Source organism: Talpa europaea (genome assembly GCF_964194135.1).
Source record: "Talpa europaea genome assembly, chromosome: 8".
Taxonomy (NCBI): Eukaryota; Metazoa; Chordata; class Mammalia; order Eulipotyphla; family Talpidae; genus Talpa; species Talpa europaea.
Window position 1 is genome coordinate 70,623,587 of NC_140075.1, and position 22,296 is coordinate 70,645,882.

Consider the following 22,296-nt stretch of genomic DNA (forward strand, 5'->3'; position numbering starts at 1 on the left):
ATAATGTCATTAGGTTGTGATCATTCTCCAGAAACCCCAATAGCCCTGGATTAAACACATCTGGAAATTGTTCGGATGACACAAATTTCTGTTGCCTGCAGTTAAGGCTTCAATGATGACTCTCTGTAGCATGTGTCACCATGTTATTTCTTTGAAACCTCCTCCTTTCAAATGAGGATGTGTACATAAAGTGCAAGTAAGATGCATTCCCTTGCCCGTGCTTCCAGGCTCTCATTTGGATAAGCCAGTATTACCAAATCTACCAGTTAAACTGCCGGACAGCTAGATCATCTGCAGGTGTTTTTGGAGTTAGCCAATGAATCCGTCTGGCAAAGAGAGTGTCTGAAGATCGATGCAGTCTTGGCAAGAAAACACAAAGTACCATAGACAAGACAGGGATGTGAATGACATGAGCAGTAAAAGGGAGCTTGAGTCACAGAAGACATCTTTGGAACTCAACTCTTAAAGACAATTCAGGAGCCATAACTAAAATGAACAAAGCCTGCAGATTTCCAAGCATAGTCAATCCTCAGTGAGGGTAGATTCAGTTTTTCCTGGGTTGGGATAGAAAAGAGAATAGAGAGTTAGATATGATGAGTTAATGTCACCTATGTCACCCCAAATGCCACCCATCTAACAGAACAGAGCAAATCACTTTTTGATAGAGCTTTGCAAAATGGTTTTTCTTTGGCATTTGATAGGTATACAGTCCAAATAGATCCTGAGTCAGGCAATGTTACATCCACCTTTACGGCAGGACTTCTTAAATTAATTTTTCTCACTTAATATGCTAATGAGGACTGTGACTCTTCAAGAGTCAATGCAACATTTCCCATATTAGGGGGGCCAGGGATTTTTCTTTTTGCAGAGCAGTTTGCCAGGACTAGCAAGATGAGTGCTTCAATGCAACATATTTTGGGAAATGTTGCCTCTTCATTCTAGTTGGAGAGCAAGGAATGGTGTAAAGTCATATTCAGTTTATATTACAAGAACCCAGTTTAGAGTCACAGTCCCAAGCCAATAAATTAACATTATAACTGGGTTCCATTGTATTTTCCTTGTAATGTGCCAGAATCGTGAGCAAAATCTAATGGGTATATATTCATGATAAAAATTAACTATTCTCCATCTATTATAAACCATCACAAAATCAGTGAACAGTCACTGGCCAGGTCCTTCGCAATTTTTCTTATCTTCCAACAAAGCTAAGGACTAGGTTTCAGAACCAGTCCTTCAAGAAAACATTATATATGAAGCTAAACCTTACCAGAGACTTAACAGAGTATAATAGAACATATGTATAAATGTCATGGGTTATCCTTAATCAAAAGTTACACAAAATTATCAGATACATACTAGTTAAATTCCTGAATTTCTTTTTGGCTTCTGCCCTCTCTTCAGCATCAAAGTACCAAACAGTCATAGCATATCTGTGAAAGATAAGCAGATATTTAAAAAGAGGTTTAAAATGAAAATGCCCCCCCAAATAAAAAAATACTGTAAATCTCACATTAGAGCCAACATTTAAAAGCCAACAATTAAAGTTTTCCCTTATTATTAGATGTTCATCCTAATTTTAATTTAAAAAAACAGCTTCCCTGTTTTCAATCCTACTTAAATGTAATAAAACATGTAAGGAATTCCAAGTATGCAGCAGGCATTTTTCTTGGTAATAGGAGCTGAAATGACTACATGAATTCAGCTCCTTCCTTAAGGAGCTGAAGATCTAGCAGGAGAGACAGATGATTTAACAAAGTAACAGGTCCATTTGATCTACACAGAAAAGCCAAGAAAGGAGTCATTCTGCTAAAGACAGGGAGGCCCAAATTGGTGGAGAGAGAAGAGAGCAGTTGCCTTTTGAGTGAAGTTTTAAAGAATAACTTATCTAAATGAATGACTTATCTAAAACTCCTTCATTTTGGACATCATGACAAATGTACAATGGAATAATGATAGCCTCAAGCTTTCTACTTTGCCCCCATTAATTTATTTTACCTCATCCAGGAGATAGACAGGAGTCATTTTATGCTTGAGTTTTCAAAAAGTTTCATTTTATTATTATTAGCTACTGGCATTCTTATAGTACTTACTGTTTTTTAATGGCTTCCCATAATTTCCTAATGTTTTTCCTATGACTGGCTATCAAGGGACTAGGGAATAATCGGGGAATCAAGTGACAGCCCAATTATTGTACCCAAAAGCCACAAGCAGACTCGATGGTAGAATGAGTTACAGGCTTACCTAGGGCAAATTCCAATTGGCATTTAATATCTAACTCTGCTTCGAGTTCAGATGTATGATTTCTGACAGGGAGGAGGGACGGGACATTTTAAAGGCTTATGTAATTTACACATGTGATCTTAATTAGGCTTGTTAAGTTTTTTTATTTTATTTAATTTTACATATTTTTACATCATTTTTATTTTTGCACAATGTGCGCATTTTCATCTTGGTTATAGTCCCCATACAATTCCCACCCCCCCTTGTTTGCAGCACATGGATGGAGCTGGAAGGGATCATGCTCAGTGAAATAAGCCAGAAAGAAAAAGAAAAATAGCGGATGGCCTCCCTCACAGCAGGAATTTAGAAAACCTAGATAAGGGACCAGGAAAAATACTAATTATAGTAAAGTAAAAATCAAAATCTACAAGCAACTATAAACCAGAGACACACTACAGGGCAGGGGGAGAAAGAAGAAAGCTTGTTAAGATTTAATCATTACCTTTTTACCCAAGTTCTCTCCCCGCTCCCCATTGGTTATTCCTGATAAAAGTTCTCGACACTCTGATACTGCCTCGTTTATAGCTTTGACCATAAAACAAAGGAAATGAGAGGCAGACTCTGAAATTTTGATAATATTAGGAGAATTATATCCAAATAATTCTAAAGTATACAGTTACTCTGAAAATCTTCCCATGCTTGAGATAAAGAAATAATTTTTTTTTATTCCTGTTGTTGGGACATGATGGGTAGAGTGAGCCCAAACTAATTTTAATCTTCAGGAAAAGGTAAAAAGGAGAAGTCTAAACAAATTCCTCTTTCTTTTCTCAAGGTTCTTTCTCTGCTTGCAACTGACAACTCAGAAACTCACCCATGGTTAACCAGACAGAATTTCTGATATGTTGATAGCCAACATTCTCTAGGGGTGTACCAACACTGGATTTTTTTTTTAAGGGGTAAGAAAGGAGAGAAGAAAAAAACACTAGGAAATTTGGAATCCAATATGCTCATCTAATGGACAATAATTTGTTAGTAGATCAAACTGACATTAGGTTTTATCTACTACAGAATGCAAGGTTTCCCCTTTAATTTTTATCAGCTCCAAATAGTCTTATCACTTTTGGGGAGTGGTTGGTCTCCCGTAGGTATAGGACACGAGTTTAGGGAATTCTCTGGAAGGTGAGGTTGAAAAAGAATTGTGGCACGGTTACCTGGTGGCATAGGAGGGCTGCACTTCATGTGGGTTTCTGCGATCTGACCAGAAGAACAAGAGTCTATCAAAAATGGGTTCCACGTCTGCTATGAATGATTTCCCTTCTGGAAATATCCGTAGGACTCCACCATGTAGCTGAGGGCCACAAAGAAGGTAAGGTATTTCCTAGTGTCACACATAACTAGCAATAACATTTTAGCCTAATCAAGAAACAAAGTTGTCTTGCAGCCTCCATTCCAAGCAGGTGAGGCTCCCACAGGTTTACTTCATCCTTATACCAAACTCTATTTCAGACTTAGCTAGTGGCATCTCCTTATTCACCTTAGACCAAATGAAGTCTCACAACCACACAATCAGGAAGCCCATGGACACAATATGGATTACTATTAGGTCAAATCACACAGAAATGCCAATATACAACTGATATTTACCTACCAAAACCCCCCAGCAATTTCATATGATTCGATATAATATTAATAGCTTACTAGGCTAATTATTCCACATACTTCCCCTCCAATTAGAATGTATGTCTATTTTTCTGAACTCCTCTAGCTCCTATGTGAACTTTTTAAAAGTAATACGTTCTTTTTTCTGAACTCTCAGACCACCTATATGTACACCTTTTATTACATATATTACTCTCTTCCTTGAGCCGTTATCTCTTTTGACATGTGCATCTAATGTACCCTACTAGAGTAACCAGTTCATGTAGAACTTGGGCCTCAAACATCAGTGTTTTGCCAGAGCACAATGCTTGGCACTAGCCGGCACTCAAATATTTGTTGAATGATTTTACATTCTGCAATTTAATATCATCGACTTGCCAGCCCCCTTGGCTATAACTCCACCTTTCAAGATTTTAAAGGACACCTAAGGGATGTATTCCAAACAGGGAGAATACATCAGTCTTGTCACTAATTCACTAGTTTACCAGGTTGAGTTTTTCTTTATTTATAATGGCAAGCATCTGCCTGAATGAACATGAAATGGAGATGCATAAGGTTCAAAAGCCAAATAAGCTTAAAAAGTTATCTGACTTCTCAGGTTCCTAAATCATCTTTAACTTTCAGAAAGCATACCAATTTCAGGCACATATTTGTAATCATGGAGCCAGATTTCATCTGTATAATCAGAAATAAAAAAATAAGCTACAAAGTCCTTAGCATTCACAAACCATAGTAAACCATGGCAAGAGTCCATTAATAAGACATCTCACCTTGTGAGAGAGGACTGCATGGGGGACCTTCATTAGGAGTGGTTTTATATCCTATAGTGCTAATTTTTTGAAGTCCACTCAATGTTGCTGCTGAAAGGGGACAGTTTACATCTTACCTTACACTGAAAGTGATATCAGGTCTGGATTAGATTAAAAAATTGATCTGTGCAAACTATGAACTCCAAACTCTCCTCTAAGTCATCTAAATTCTTTTCCTCTAGCTACTAACTCCACACTCTGTTGGGAGTAACTATTTCATGGCAGTGATTACCACAAAGTACCTTGGCATCCCAATTCTTGTTCAGATAGTAGATGCAGGTGATGCAGCGGCCGTCACCATTGGGGTTGTCTACGTGTCGAACATAACCTGTTCCATTTCCTGGGTAGCAAGCCACCATTGCCTGTGAAGAAATGCCACAGAAGTTGGTTAACAAAGCTGAGACAATCTTCTCCCACTGGTGAACAGTTGAGTACCACGGTCTGCTTGGGTGCTATGTGACATTTATTGGTGACTACTGGCTTCTTAATTGCATGCATCAATTTAGGCTCTTCAGCATTAAAGTTCAACAGCCGGGCCTCCCTGGTGGCACAAGGGGTTAAGCACCGCACTATGGAGCAATCCGTATCCTCTGCAGCACGAGTTCAATCCCCCAGCTGGCCAGGGAGCAACCCATATGGTGCAGCAGACCTCTCCTGTCTCGCCCGCTGCTCCCCTCAGCAGTGTATTTCAGTCAAGCTGCCTTTTCTGCTCCCCACTCTATCTCTGGTGAATCCTCTCGCCCTCCACACATCTGGCCTGTACCCCGGTTCTTGTAAGCACAAATAAATAAATCTTAAAAAAAAATAAAGTTCAACAGCCAAGTCATACCTGATGACTGAGTGTAGTGGAAAGGGGTTCAACGACAGTCCCACAGTTGTAAAACAGTTTAGACAGTCACCCATCATTGGGATGCCTCCCCTTTTTCAATCTCCCTTTTTTAAAAAGCAGGTTTGGGTTCCCACTCTAGACCCATAAAATCTGAATTGGAATGAAATTCAAGTATTATGCCTATTGAACAAACAACTCTGAGCCACACCACCTACTAGAACAATAATAGGATTGAATGATACCTTGACCTTAGAGTGACCTTAAAACTCTAAGCACCATCTCTCAAACTTTATGTCTCCAGGCAGCCAGTAAACCCCACATCCTACCTTTGAACATCTAAAGGTCAATGCAATGTCATTTCAGAGCTGATGTTAGGTTGTGAGCTTGAACATCCTTCAGAAGGTGGGATTTTAAAGCTACTACAAGCAAAATTTAACAAATGATGGTACCACCAAGCAAAGGATGGCTTAGAGAAAGGTAATTGGTAGCAGCCAGAAAGGAAGAGCCTAGCTGAGAAAGAAGAGAAAAATGAAGTCACCTATAATGACTAGGGAATTACTCGTCCCTAGAAGCAGCTATTAGGATTAAAAGAGCTACCACTGAGCCAATAATGAAAGTCACTTAAGCCACAAACAATTATAAGCTGGATTCCCTACCATCTTAGCCTCTCTCTACTGTGAAGCCCTGAAAAGAAAAAGTATTCCATCAATGCTACATAATTATATATTCTTAAACAGCTCAGCTCTAAAGAAATGGTCAGTGGTCTGAATGCCTGTCATTTAGTTGACTCTGCAGTGAATTGTGTGATCCCAGCCTCCATTTCTTTTCTATAAAAGGGGGCTTGGGTTAAATGGCCTCTGATGGCCCAAGATGATCTAAGCTTCAGTCTAAGATTCCAATGCCAGAAGAAGAGTTCTAACTCAGGAGTCAGATTCAAATATTGTAAAAAAACGGATACAAACTCACCAAAGCAAATCCTAAACAAATTGCTGTATCTATAAAACATACCCATAAAGAAAGAGCTAACACATTCCAGGGGACAAAACCCCTAAGTGTCAGCAAAGTATCCATTGCTTAAAAGAGAAGAAGAGAGAGAATTTTTTCCGGCTAAAGTGAATCTTCACCTTCTCTCCTGGTTCCTGAGAACACAGCATCGAGTCTGAAACAATGGAAGGAGATCACTGTGGGCCCCAGTGGGCCTGTCAGAACAACTCTGGCCAATTTTATCAGTGTTTTTCTGGACAAGAGCCATAGGAGATGGGTCCTGGCTTGGGTACATTCCCTGCTATTTACTAGTCTTCCACACAGTCTAAAACCAGGAGGTTAAGGAGGCGCTGAGAAGCAACGCTTACATCCATAACCAGTAACTCATTTCTGTGCCAATTTGAGCACGGGGCAGAAACAAACCCCGGAAATTGATAGGTTCAACTGAGTTGCCATCTAAGCCTCATCAAGCCCGGGAAGGGATTAAGAGTGTATAAAGGAGCAGGATGCTTAAGAACAATAAAAACAGGGTCAGGAGTACATCAATTACCATGTGGTTATCATGCCAAGGAATCACACTGACACTGAGGAGGAGGATGTCTTAATTATTGTAGACTCGTTATTTGCCAAAACTTCCTGTCTGGATTAATGTTTGAGGTTGATAAAGTTTCGTAACACGTTAGTGTGACATACAGCAATACATACAACATAGTCCTATAGTTCTAGGCTCTGGTGTGCAAATAAATTCACATCTCCCCTAAGCATTTGCTACCCCATTCTCTGACCCTACGGTGGGCCCCCCAGACCCCTCCCAGTGTCCCTGGTCCCCAGAGACTCCCATAGCTCGGAACTAGAAGTAAATGAGCAGAGGGGTGAGCAACTCCCACACTCCCATGCTGGCTCTAGACAAGAGGTATGTGCTCTGGACACCTAGGTGGACACATTCAGGCAGGAAACGTGTATGTATTCTTTGAAGATATAAACACCTTTATATATACACAACTTTATCAGCCAAATCCAAGTAGCTGCTACTGGTGGAAAAGGAAAGAGTGGTTCTGTTATTGGTGAGCTGACTCCCGAAAGTGTTTCATCAATCCCAAAAGTAAAGGTGAAAAATGAAAGTCCATTCCAATGCCTAAACAGACTGCTTTTGGCCCACTTGGAGTGTATGTATCAACTATTTCAAGGTAAGTGGCTTAGTGACCTCCCCTGGTTACTCAGCAGTGATGATCATTTGGTCATTTTAGACCCAAAGGAGGTAAGGGGCACATCTTCCCCATCCAGTTAGACTTGCCACTTCTCAAATAACAATCAGCAACATAGAATTTTTTTTTTTTAAGAAACGTATTTAACACAGCTCATAACTTTGGAGTCAGATTCACTAATAGAATTTGATCTTGAGCAAGTTATAGTAAAGTGGCATTTTATATCAGTCTTAACAGCAAATAGAATATTAATCCAGGCTAACTTTATTTGCAACATTGCAATACAATTAAGTCCACTTTTTTTAATTTGCCAAGAATAACATAACTTCAAAGCTGTTTGGTTGGACCTTATAACTGGAATTTTGGTCTACTCTAACTGCTAAGCAGAAATACGAGCCATCTTTGTAAGGATTTGTTTTGAATTGTAATTGGTCCTGAGCAGACCATATTTTGAGTATAATGCATTGTAAGTACAGTACTGTGCTGCCCAACAACAGCTCTGCCATCTTCTCCAATGAGGGTTCACTGATATAAAATCTTCAGATTTAGAGTAGTAGGCAATTAGTTTATACATAAACCTTGCTGAATATTTTCTATCCCAACATTTTAATCAGGTCCACAAAAAAAAAAAAAAATGCATCAGGCAATATTTTAAGGTTGCTGTCCGAGGTCCCCTAAGAAGTCGAGCTGCTCTGCATTCGCCCCCAACCTGTAAGCAGGCACCTTCCCCATCACTCTTCACCAGGCTGGGAGCATCCTGCCTTCACAGTCAGTGCCATTCACACTCCACACGCCCCCTCCATGCTCCTGCCCAGGTCTCCCCCATATCCACTTGAGACACAGCAAGGAGACCCAGGACCCTTCTCTTGGCCACCACAAGGCGCTAACTACATGGAGAATAAGACACATAAATCTTGACCAGAACTACACGAGACCATGTACCTTCTGTAATTTAAAAAAGAAAAATGTTGGGCCTCCCCGGTGGCGCAGTGGCTAAGCACTGGGCTGCAAAGCTGCCCACAGCCTCTGCAGTGCTGGTTCAATCCCCGGCTGCCGGCGAGGGTCCCACATGGTGCGCAGACCTCTCCTGCTGCGCCCGCTGCTCCCCTCAGCAGTGTACTTCGGTCCTTCTGCCTGTTCTGCTCCCTGCTCTGGCTCTGGTGACTTCTCTCACCCTCCTGTGCTTCTGACTGTACCCAGTGCTTGTATAAATAGATAGATAGATAGATAGATAGATAGATAGATAGATAGATAGATAGATAGATAGATAGATAGATAGATAGATATAGATAAATAAATAAATCTTTAAAAAAGAAAAGAAAAGAAAAGAAAAATGTCAAGCAACTCATCAGAGTGGAGAATGTAATAGCTGAAGTTTTCTGGCCAGAAATGGGTCTAATTTATACTCAGGTGACAACAGTCTGGGTGACAAACCCGCCAACATTTCTAGTCATCTGTGGATAGGGGAGATTCTATTCCAGGGTCATTTTTCTAGGCAGCCTGTGTTCAGCGCATACTGGAATTCCTGCATAGAGTGCGGACAGCGGCTGGGCAGCCCTGTGGTTGAACGCTTTCTGTCCTCTATTCATAGAGCCACAGCTGAGGACAGGGCCTCAGCTGGTAATTCATCTGAGTGAGGGGTTGTTAGTAACTGGAACAAAGGCACAAGCAGCAACTCCAAAATTGAAGCTTTTGAATTTAAAAAGAAACATAAAAATAATTAAAAAATCTCAAAGCACGCACAATGCTCTCTGCAGGCACATCATATGAGAGGCTGAAGTGAGACAGACACTGGAGAGGTTCTGATCTGTGCAAGTTTTGTTATTTAAAAATAATCTAAAGACACACTAAGCCAAAATGTCACTTTCCATTATTTTTCATTGGCTCTGACAAGGACAGGAAAAATCTAAAAATCTTTTGCAAGGAAAGTCAAGTAACTTAAATGCAGAGGCACATGGAAAGCAACCTGGAATGACTGCCTGAGCCTGTCCTCACCTTCCTCCTTAATGGGTGTGGGGTTTTCAAAGATACCTAGTGGGACCCACTTATTGTCACTTAAATTCCTACAGCCCAGTATCCACAAGTCATCTTTATAAGATGGCAGCACCTATACAAAGCTTTTTTCCAGGAGTTTCAGGAAAATGTAAGCCAACTTCACATTGCTACCATGTCCATTCTTTATATGAAATTGAGCAGAAAAGTTCTGGACCTGACAAACAGCTCACAAGCAGGAAAAAGTGCTTTATGATTGTTATATATTCATTCTAATTTCATTTAGATTGATATAAAGAAATTAGTGTAGATAATGTAAGCATTTTAGAGGAAAAAGTAGAAACTTTGTGCAAACTGTCACTAGTTATCTTGGCATCTTGCTCATCTGTCTTGGTGGTTAATAGTAAGCCTAGCTACTTCCTTCCTCCTAGTTTCTCCAGTTAAAGACTGATGTAACAAAGTAAAGAAAAAATTAAGAAAAAAATGTTTTGGGTGGGCAATATATGAACTATCACATCCCCCATACCAAAGTTTTAGCATCTGCATCTGCTAGACAAGTTGGAAGACTCAGAATGCCAGATATTCAAATATATGTCAGGTAAGTAAACCTTCTCTCAAACATGAAGTTATTCACTAACATGTTTTCTACCATTCTATTTCTACACAGAGAACTACTTCTGCCTCCCTCATTTGCTCTACATCCACACTAAAAATTCCTCTCCCAAGTCTATATATCCAGAATACGACCCCACTGCCTATGTAAAACAACCATAGTCATGCCCCCACACCTGACTTTTGCAGTCATGCAGGAGCTTCTGTAATTCCACAAATGAAAAATAATAAATTATAACCAACTCTCTGCCGTTCTGGTGACATGGGTCTGCCGGATCCTCCTTCCTAGTCAGGCCTGAGAACCATGCGTAGAAGGGATTACCAACTTCTCTGAAAAGCCTGTCCTCAGGAAGACCTTTTATCAGTGCCCAGCCTATACTCTACTATGAACATGGTCCTGGCTTGACACTCAACCACCACCAACAATAATTACAAAAGGCTCTGGAAGCTTCGATTTGGCTCTCTTAGAACAGTGATGACAGTTGTTCCAAGTGCATGGAGATTCTTACATTTGAAAAGCTGGGCTCCCACTCCAGACACCACACACACACACACACACACACACACACACACACACACACACGTCTGCAAAAAAAATTATAGGGGGAGGGAGGCTACTCACAGGCTTGTCAAGTCTAACTATACTAGATCAAGATTCTAAGATACTATTTCAAGGGAGTCTGTGCTTCGTGCATGAACTTGAATGAATTACCCTCCCCCAAGAAGTCATCTAAACTCTGAGAGGCCAGGATTTTAGAGACTATTGTCATTCCTTTCTGATTTGTGGTTAATTCTTCTCCTTGGAGGGGATTCAGGCAGAGCCCTGCAATTAGGCACAGTAAACAGGCCCTGGAACATCGGCATATCAATACAGGCTGTTTGGGTTTGGGAAGGCAGTCCTTCCCGCGGTGGCCTGGCGCTCAGCCAGCTGGGTGACGGCTGAGTGACAGGGCTACGTGCGCTGCGTGAGGGTGGCAGCCAGCCCACACCCGAGAAGCACACCGCCAAGCAGACCGCTGAGGGAACCAGCACAGGGAAGCCCTCCCCCCATCGCTACCCCAGTCACCAGAGAAATGCTCTGAGTACAAGCTTCCTCGTACTTATGAAATCAGCAAGTCAGCCAGGCCCTGAGTTAAGGACGTTAAGACAGGCACTTAACCATATCCTTTCTGCTGCCTTTATCCAAATAGTAACAGCTGTCATTTCCTGAAGTTCCAAGCAGGCAGGTGGTACTTTAGGGTGGTGCTTCACATATACTGTCTCATTTAATTTCCTGGTTATGGGGAAGGTGAGCAGCATCCATCTGCCCTGAGTCATGCTGATCACAAGTTCTCAGCAGAAGCCATTAGTCCTGCAGGTTATCACGTGGACCTAGAAGTTACCTTATTCCTACTGAAAATCCAGGAGCAATCCTTAAGGCAATATAGGGGGAAGGAACTTATAATATTTATCGTCTTTTCATGAGAGAAACAAATTTATCCAGAAAAGGAAAACCTTACCTGTAGCTGAGCATAATGGAGGAAAAATGTGACCGCAGGTCAGTCAAAGAATTAACTATGTCTGTCTTTAAATTCTCATTTGAAATTAATCCTAAAACACTTGAAGAAATCAATTGGTAAAGACTTTAGTAATGGGTGATATATGAAAAAATGCAGTTGCCAATCAAACCCTATCATGAAAAAATGCCTTGAAACAAGGCACAGTCTTAAGATAGGAGAAACTTTACCTACAATTCCCAGTTTATTTTAAGAATATTAAATTAGTATGTTGCCACTACGCTGGAAAAATTAAGGAACTTTGTAGAAACCAGATTCTTGATTTACATTTGCATTTCAGCACTTGGAAAAATATGTCTGCTACATGAAAGAAATGACACATAGCAAGTCAGTCAGAATGAGAACTCATGAAATGTAGTAGCTCTACTTACTGACTGAACTAGCATCTGAGAAGTGCTAACCACACGCCTGACGCTGCTCCATGTGCTTCACACGTATTACCTCATCCAATCTTCATAATAACCCCATGTGGCAAGAACCACTATTATCTCCATTTTATAGATGAGAAAACTAAGGTGCAAGGAGGTTGAGTAATTGTCTTTTCGAACCCAGTCCCAAATTTCACTCCAATTCTGCTTCCAATTCTGGAAAATTAAGTTTATTGGTACAAATGACAGAAAAATTTTGTGTATGACTATTTAACATGGTAACGTGATGGATTTCTCGTTAAAATTTCGCAGTAAACTAAAAATACTTATAGTTTTCAGACTTAACAATGAAAAGGTCAGATCTGAACAACTGGCTGAACTCTGATTTTCTTGCAAATAAACTGTGGGATGCTAGAGCACCATCCCTAGCTAGCCTCCTCTTGTTAATTTTATTTAGTGGTTGTCAAAGTTTAGTGTGTGTGAGAATCTCTTAGATGACTTGAGATTCTGAGTCACTCGATTTGAGGAGAAGCCCAACAATTTGTATCTGCAGAGAATTTCCAGGTGAGGTTGGCGCTATGGGCATCCACACTACGGGCACCATGGCCTTTTTGTGGCAGAACCAAGCATTCTGTACAATGCCTCACTTTGAAGGATAAGAGGTAAAGGAGATTTCATCAAGTACACCAGGTCTTTGGGGGAGGAAGAATGGGCAGAGCAGGAAATGAGAGGAATTCCTTGGGCAGTGTCTGGCCTGACCTTGCCTAGTGTGGCTCCAAGAGCTGGCAGGAAACAGTCCAACTGTAACTCAGCAGGTTGCTGCGGATTACTGTCAAGTCAGTGCTGGGTGTGCTCTCTTCCAGAAGCCAGTGAGAGACAATGACAGCACCTAGTTGCCCTTTCAGATGGAAATTTAACCTCGATTTTCATTTAATTCCTTATACTTCTGGAGGTATTTACTATTGCACTGGTGCTCTAGAGGAGGAAAGTGAGATGAGCACTGATTTACCCACGATCACAATGAAATGAAATAAATGGAAAATGTCCATCCTAGTGCCTCAGAAAAGGAGCTGACTTAAAGTTAAAATATAAAAATAAATTGCAACTTTGTTAATAAAGAAGTGAAAATTGAGATCTAAAAAACCACTCACAAGGGAGGAGTGGTTGAGCAGGGAAGAGAGCTCACACCTCTACCCTCCCAACCCGTTCTAGCCTGATAACCCAGGCCTCCCCCTGCTTCTCTGCACCAGATCTGGATGTGTGAATTGCCAGGACACAGGATGGGATGAGACTCAAGCACTTTCTGGGGTAAAGCAGAGAATTTCAGAGTTGAGAAGAAAACCTAACAAGGCCAAAACTCCTCCTTTGAGATGATCCCTCCTAGCACGTTAATCTAATAAAATAATTTCATTCTTTGGCATCAAATTAGGGACCATGAAACAAAATCTTTTCCCCCAACAAAATATTTATAGGGTTTTTTTTTGACGTTTTGACATCCTCTGAAATCAAAGTCCTTTTGAAGATGAAATTTAGTCAACAAGCACCTATGAAATATAAAGGGTTGTTTGATGCACAAAACATATGTATTAAGTTTAATAGTCTATGTCTTCAAGGAACTTTTAAGTAAATAGAGGGCAGTCCAATAAATAAATGTGGTGGGGCAGCCTGGAATGAGCCACCCACAGAGTTCCTGGGAGCAGAAGGGAAGACTTCAAGGAGAAGGCACTAAGACGGATTCTGAAAAGCAGAAGACAATGGGGAAGCTCATTATGCCTGGCAAATCCGCTTTCTAGCATTTCAGGGCCCAGGAGGGCAGGAAGGTGGTCAGTGGAAGATTAAGTGTGGAACGGTCAGATGGGGTCAGATGGGGTCAGATGGGGTCAGGTGGAGTCAGGTGGGGTCAGGTGGGGTCGGATGAGGAGGGTCTTAAATGGCACACTAAGAAGTTCACTGGGTGTACAGTAGACAATGGGGAGGGAGCAGGGGTGGGCTTTTTTTAAGCATGGAGACGGCATGATTAGTGTTGGATTTTGGATTGCTTACACTCTGGCAAAAGAACATTAAAATGGATTACAGGGAGAATGAGAACTGAAGGCAGGTGATTTATGGCCAAAGTAAGTCACTTTAAGATACTTCTTTCCTCAAGGATTTCTACTATGAAAGCCAAACCAATTTTAATAATAACAATAGAAAGACAAAACTTGAGAATCCAAAGTGAATCTAAAAAGCAACCAAAAAGTCACAATGACACAAAACTGGCCAAATATTGACCAATAATTGAAGCAACCAAAAAGTCACAATGGCACAAAACTGGCCAAATATTGACCAATAAGTTGAAGTTCCTGCCTGAATACTCAATATTGTTTTTAAAAGGTTTTGCTCTGCCATTCCAACCACTCAAATTAACCTGTAAAACAGTATGAATAAGAAACCATCCAAAACGAAACAAAAAATAACAAAAAAAAAAAACCTCACTGTCAATTTTGTGTGGATTTCTGCATGATAGTTCCTCCAGTTTGACTAGAGCGATGAAGAGAAATAGGAGGGGAACTGGCAGAATCTGTGTTCTGTGTGTCTAGAAAACAGATCAGGCTCCAAGAGATGTTCCAACTGTGTACAGCAGTGTCTCTTACCCACTTCCACACAATGCTCAAACTGAACAGTGTTATCCTAACGCTTCAAAACAACTTCAAGTCCCCTGAGAAGAACCAAACACAGACATCATTGACAGCTGGAATTGAGTTTTTCCATTTTGTTCTCTTCTCTCTAGCAGATAATCAAGACTACAATATGACTGATTGTATCTGGGGATTGTTTTTATATGGTAATCATTTTTTGGCTTCATTTTAGAAGAAAAAATAATACTTAATACAAGTACATTTACTCCAGAACTTGAGAAATGGAGATCATTGGATCTCCTGAAGAAACAAAATTGCCCTGACTTACTAAGGAGGTATTATTAACAATATACCGAACATGTAGGACACTCAGTAAATAGTTACTGAATGATTCCAACACAAGATCTGAAAGCCCGCATTATACAACTGGAAACCCATGGGCTGTAAGGCTGAGAGTGGGTTGGGTCGGGGGATGAAAAATATCACAGTGAGTCACTACCAGCTCACCAAAAACAAGAACAGGAACTCATCCACAACTCACTATGCAAAGAAGACCCACAATTAAGGTAAGTGCCATACTGGTTTAAGATTAAAATAATCAAAGGAAACAGGGTCAAAATTTTATATATAATGAACCAAGCTAACTAATCTTGCTTGGCAAACACACAGATAGCTCTGATTCTGAGCTGGAGCAACAGTTCCTGGCAATCTGCCAAAGTCAAATTCCTTAGTCTGGCATCATAAAGTGATTTGTCTGTCGCATTTACAATTCTAGTGTCTCTGGATTCAGCTGCCTGCTGGGCACCCCTGACAGTTGCCGGGCAAAACATATCTGAACTATCATTACTGTCAGAAGCAGTGCATTTGACAAACACCGTAGAAAAATGACACCCATCTCTTAGAGCAGTATTAGTTAAAATTAGTTAAAATTAGCTACAAAATGCTGCTATAAAGTAATTTTAAAGTCCTTTGCCATAATAATTAACAAAGTTTTAGTAGCCATCTCCATAATGCTAATCTACAGACACAGGTCAAATGTCACTCAAATTGACTCCCAGGCACAAAGGTGAGTCAAAAGCAGAGGTCTTGTCAAATGGAGCAAAGGTGGCCCTGGGCAATGGGCCTTGAGCTTTATCCTAAGTGCCCCTGCTGGGGTGCTTACAGATGCTCCTCAGAGGTGCTGCTCATAGGGGTTAAACCCCATCCTACCTTGAAGCTTCAGCTGAGCCTTCCTCCTTCCATGGTGTTTTCAAAATGGAGTTGGAACATGCAAGGCTACTTGTTATTAAGAAATTAGAAATCTCCCTAGCCAGAGTCAGGAATCAGGAAAGAATTTTTAAATTTTGCCTGAGTCAAAGGTCAGTAAGGGAAATAATCATGATGTCCAAAAGTTGAAGCACAGAGAGGTTACATGATTCTGTATCAGAGTGTTGATCAATTCTAACTCAGAATTACAGTCAAAATCCCCAAATAAATGCCAAAGAAGCTGAACTGATCTGCCAACCATCTCTCAGTCTGCCTACCTAATCCCTGGAACACCTCCAGCCAGCAGATTCCCCTCTGGTAAAGCACTTTCTCTGGGGCCCAAGAACCACCCAATTCTTCTCAAAGTCTTGCTCAGTACCTCATCTTTGCAAATATAAAAACAACTGCTACATGATTGTGGGACTGGACAGATGTGACTTCTCTTGTCTCTTCAGATCTAAAGATCTGCATCACTGAAGAAAGTCCTGTAGAGTTTTGGTGGGTTATTTTAGCCACATTTTAAGTAAATAAAAAAAAATTATTGAAAACCAAAGGAACAAAAAATGACTAATCAGTGTAAAAATAGGTATTTAACCAGAAAAAAGAGAAAGCAAAGTTGGCAATTATTTCACACCACTCAGCTTTCAGTTTACTTCTTCAGGTGGTTTTATAATCACTTTCCACCTCCCTCCCCTCATTCACACACACACATCTACCACAGTATAAGGTATTTAATGATTTGTGAATGAATAAATTAAATTGATACCCTGACTTCCTGATTCACTGCAAGCAGATAAGTTTGTGGTAGACTGGCCAGTGGCCCAAATGGAACAAAATATATGATGAAGTAAGTCACACAAATTCACTTCTACCATCCTCGTCGTTCCCACCTGCCATTCAATAAAATAGACAAAGGACATCATGAAAAGCTCACCCAGTGGAGAGAACTGCTTCACTGTCACTGATTCTGTACTCTGTAAATTATTTTCTTGGATTAATTTCCTTCCTCCAGGAGCTAAGTTATTTTTAAATACCTTTTAAATAGAACCTTTTATAAGAATCCCTCATATCCTTACAGAAATATTTTCCAGTGTTTCAAATTCATCCCCCCCAAACTATCTCATTCTCACATTTTTAATTGCAGAGACACCACTGATGGGGGCTAGCCTCAAACTCAGTGCTCTAAGGCCCCTCTTCTGGGTCCTCACAACCATATGTGTGACCTAAGATTCTACATAGATCCCCTCAGCCAATGTGAGGCCATCAGACTTTCTCCCAAGGGATGAAAACAGGGATTCCGAAGAAATGTTCAAGTCTCTGTTATCTCCAACTAAGGCTGAAGTGGGGCAGCTATCTTGAGCCATATACATTATAAAAGCAGCAAAAGCTGGGCTGAGAGTAGAGGGGGAGAAATAAAGAGCACAAGAGGAGAAGCATTGGTGAAGGCGATAAAGCTCCAGAGAAAAGAATGAACACATCAGTTGACCAGGATGTCAAGGACTTTCTGGTTCCAGCTTCTGGCTCCAGCCTTCTGTGAGCCCTGACTGCATTTCCTGCACTTGGGTCTGAGAGAGACTATGATCTTCAAAATACACTGTCCGTGTTTTGCTTAGAGTAACGTGCAACTATGATAAGCTCCCCTGAGTGATGGATATGCCTGACAGCGCATGCATGGGATGTGGGGGGGGGGGGCGGGGGGGGAAGGGGAGGGGGACTGTTATTGCTAAACAGCAAAGGGAAAAAGATCACTTTGCAACACATATTCTTTGATGCATAACTTACTGCTATGTCATCATTCCTCTCCATTGTCTTCAGGGAAGAACTGAACTGTCAGCTCACAATGCAACCCCCAAAACCCCAACATCCAGAACTACTCCAGTCAGGGATCCTAACAATATTTGTTAACAAATACATTTTCTGTAAATAATAGAAGGAAAACTGCACAGCATTCCATCTTCTTCTTCAAGAAAGAAGAAAGCTGACCTACTTTTAATGTTTGATTTGGTGGGGAAGTTAAGTTTTTTAGAATTAATCAGGTGTGAACCAGAAGACCCTACAGGTATATGTAAACTAAGTTATATGTCTATTCACCTTTGGGTCCCCAGCCCCTGCACAGTGTCCCTCAAGAAGAGAAAACTCCAAAGCATAGGGGCATAATAATCAAGACCACAAACTCAGACAGATCAGAGTTAGAAGCCCAAATCTCCACATAGAGCCTTATCACATTGACGAAGCTTCAGAATGTTGCTAGGAATTTTATGTATATTATGTTATTAAATGCCCCTTACCCAAAAAGCTTTAAGGCATTATTACGCCTCATGTTTCACATGCTGAAAGCTAAGCAACTTACCTACGGCCGTAAGGTTAGTAATACCAACTCTAAGCCCCTAACCCCTATGATAAATTGCTTCTTACCAATGACTTTGCAACTTTGGGTAAATAATTTAATCACTCTGCTGAAAACTGTCATTCTGAAGACTAAGTAAGATTAAGGGTTTATAAAGTGCTTAGCACAGTGCCAAACAGAGCAAACTGCTCAATAAAAAAGGTAGCTGTTATCATTCCCTACTTCCTAGTGACTCTACAGTGAGATGCTTCAAGCAGAAGGACTTTTGGTTCTATATATTACATGTTTTCTGGAAAACAGCCATTTTCAAGGATTTAGGCAGCCAAAACAAAAGGACCAAATTATGACCAATATTTATCTTGGATAGGGTCTAAATTCTCCTAAGAGGAGTCGCAGATAAATCTTCTAATAGCCTGAAAGCAATGATCATACTTGAAGTTAGGGGGCGCCATACTGCTATAGTACACTGTAAGCAACACTGTCTCCAAAGGGTCTTCAGCACCCTGAGATTTTTCTCCAACAAAGTGGAGTTAAATAAATTCTGACCCTTTACAACTTCTTTGGCAGAGAGGGGGAACCCTTTAATGTCTTTCCATACTCTTTCTCAATTTCAATTTTAGGTCGAGCACATTTTATTCCCAAAGACTTTGCTATTGCTTCATTGAGATAAAGGGCATTATTAAATTAGTTGATGAGCTTAAAAGTGTAAGGGGGGGTGTTAATTAGGGAAATGCATTAATAAGCATAATCCTAAGAAATTTAAAGTACCTAAAAACAATGGATCTAAAATATACATAATTGTTGGCAATTATTGAAAATGAATGAGGGAGGCTCATATATAGGTCTCTCACCATTTACATTCTTGAAAATTTCCATAATAATAAGCTACTAATGAATTTTAAAAGCAAATGTACAAATTCTACCTTTTAAAGGTTTAGATTTTACTGAAAACCTGCCTGAAGATGCAGCAGAAAACTGGGTCTATAGCACCACTTTGGGAAGCAGCACAGAGTGTAAGGCAAAATTTAGTTGAAGGAAGAGAAATAAAAAAGGTTAAATTAAAGTGAAACTAATATAAATCAAGTAGAAATAGAATGGTTCTACAATGCTTTAAAAATGATCTTCAAGAGACTGGAAGTCACAAGACATTACTAAGGAAACGTCCTTACACCAGCAAATCCAACTTTTTTTTACTCTAATAATTGATTGCTCAAGCCTGGTTTGCATTTGGTTTTAGTTGGCCAGAGATCATCTCAATCTAGAAGTGATTTTTCTAAAAGGCAGGAATGAAGAGCTTTATGCCAAAACAGTCAAAGGAAAGCTAGAATGTAGGTATAAGAAGATGTCTCTTCAGTGGATAGAAGTGAATTTTCTTTTCCAATTCACAATCTCCTTCTCATAGGGTTAGCTGAGAAGTTATTCGTCCTGCCCAGAAGATAACCCATAACTAAAGAATCATATCCCCTCCTCCTTATCGAGATGTATACATAGCGCTTTACATTCAATTTCTCTAATCGTGCCTAAAATCCTACCACTGTCCCTGAAGACAAAGTTAAATAAAATTACTTAACTTTCTAATAGGTTAATGACTCTTTCTACTTATCAATTCTGACATCCCTGGGACAAATTCTGTCCCTAGAATGCTAGGGGAGAAATTCCTAACACCTAAGTTTAAAACACACTTTCAAACCACTGATAAGAGGCCATCTGCTCTTCCAAGTTGAAGCTACAAGTCCCTCTGCAAGTCTGAGGCTAACCCTTCCCCCCTTCCCTACCCCCACCTCCAGCAGGCAAGGTCATTTACTGCAAAAACAAAACTAATCAAGACAAATGGCATTCTAATCCACCACCAAAATGATGGAAGAGTAAAGAAACACGTTAACGTCAATCTTCTACAGAATCCAGCTAACTCTGAATTTTCCCTAAATTAAAGGAAAATCTAAAAAAAAAAAACAGCAAAATTTAAAAAATAAATCTTGTAAGATTTATTTATTAGTGTATGATTAATGATTTACTTTATTTGTGTCTGACGAGTAAGGATGCTTTCAAATATTCTACTTATGACCTCCTGACTTAAAATGTATACAGTAATCTATTTCTCACCCAAACCACTCACCCACCTTCATTTCTACACATTTCTAGTCTTCACCTCTTGCCCTTTATTAAGAGTGTTGTTCTCAGCTTATGGGATAGACAAAGGTGACAACAGTGATAAGTTTTATCACAGGATCAATCTTAAATTGAGAAACACTACATGTATTGTTCAAGAATGGTCACAGGTGAGTGTTCGCCTTCCTTCGCAGAGAAGCCAGCATGCTTTGCCTCATTGTTCAAGTAAAAGTTTTCTATAGTTTCATGCAAATCTCTCAGCATTGCCAGTAGAACTAGCTGGATTATAATTTGTAGAAAGACTGTGTAACTAGACTAGCCAATAATAAGTACTGACACTAGGGTACTACACCCATATTTCTACCAATTTGCCTGCAAAATGTTTTCACGATAAATCACCACCCAGGGAATTACTTCTGTCAATCTGAACAAAAAACCTGGTTGCTTTTCAAAGGTCCTTGATGACTCTCTCCAGATCTCTTAATTTGTTGTTTTGAGTGGCTTTCCCCATCAACTGCTACTTAGAAGAGGGAAGGTAGAGCTCAGCACCAAGAAAGAAATTTCACAGTGGAGTAGTAGATGGCCTAACAGTGTCCTGGGTGCACCAACCAAGGACAGCACTGGAAAATGAAGAGTAGAATTACCCCTTCACAGGTCAAACTCTTCCCACACCTGCCAAACTCCACAAACCAACTGCCCCAGTTGCAAAATCCCAACTGTCTCCAGAATATTTTAAGCATGCGTTTTTTAGGAATCCCTTCCAAACACAAATGGAGGGCAATATTAGGGGACTTTAGACATTTAAGATCACACATTCATCTGCAGTGTCTCAGCTCATACAAAACATTTCTAAGAAGCTATGGCCCGTTTGGACTTCTGAGCCTCCAAGTCTTAAAAACAGATCCAAAATCCAGCGTGTCGTCCCGCATGTACCACCCACCAGAGCCATTATCTCAAAGTTAACAAAGGTCATTATAGTTACACACCTGAGGCCCTCAGCATGGATACTCGCTCAGAGGAGGGGGGTGGGGGGCAGAGGAGGGAGACCAGGCTGAGCTCGGTTAAAAACTAAAGCTCACTTTCAACCCTGCGAGGGCGACAGACAAGGGACTCTGAAAGTCCACGGTTCCCGCGAGCCCAAGCAGCAGCAGGGCGTCGGGGAGCGTCCTACCTTGGACCTCTCCTTGACGTAGTATTTGCCCAGCCGACTCCCGCAGTACAGGACCAGCCTGTCGATGAGGGAGAGGAGAAAGCTGATGGCCTCGCAGCCTTCCTCGTTGCCCCCGATCCACGTGATCTGGTCGCCCCGCAGGTGCCGCTTGGAGACTCCGGCGCGCGGCCCGGCCAGCTGGCCGTCCCGCAGGGCCCCGTTGCAGTGCAGTTGCTTGACGCGCTCCAGGACGCAGTCGCCCACCACCTCGCCCAGGAAGTTGTCCAGGTAGCAGAAGCCGACCTCGTGCAGACAGGGCACGATGTACTCCAGGGCGATTTTCTCCAGATCCAACCTCATGATGTGTCCCAGGGGCATCGCGCCCGCAGAGCCGAGCTCGGGGACCCCCAGCGCGCAACCGGAGAGGGAGCGAACTACGCGCGCGCGCCGCGCTGCTGGGAGTTTGGCCCCGGCTTCAGCTACCTGCGGCGGCCACGGTCCGCAGCGCCGCGGCGCAGGGAAGTAGGGAAAGTTATTTGCAACTCTGGGGAAGACGGATCCAGTTCAGGGGGCAGCGCAAGTGGTGCGGAGCT

The 22,296-nt window shown here is 41.1% G+C and overlaps 1 protein-coding gene across 2 annotated transcripts; it reads right to left on the reverse strand.

Annotated features, from left to right (window-relative positions):
• Window positions 1–522: 522 nt before the first annotated feature.
• On the reverse strand, window positions 523–22,081 carry EGLN3 (egl-9 family hypoxia inducible factor 3; the record flags this gene model as incomplete). Of its 2 annotated transcripts, none has more annotated exons than XM_084239569.1 (5): window positions 523–554; window positions 1,357–1,430; window positions 3,432–3,568; window positions 4,931–5,050; window positions 22,007–22,081. In XM_084239569.1, 5 exons carry the CDS (start codon window positions 22,079–22,081, stop codon window positions 523–525), a joined length of 438 nt encoding a protein of 145 aa, XP_084095695.1. The 2 variants fall into 2 exon arrangements, with proteins under 2 accessions (XP_084095695.1, XP_084095694.1); XM_084239568.1 differs by having other exon boundaries at window positions 21,725–22,081.
• Window positions 22,082–22,296: the final 215 nt, after the last annotated feature.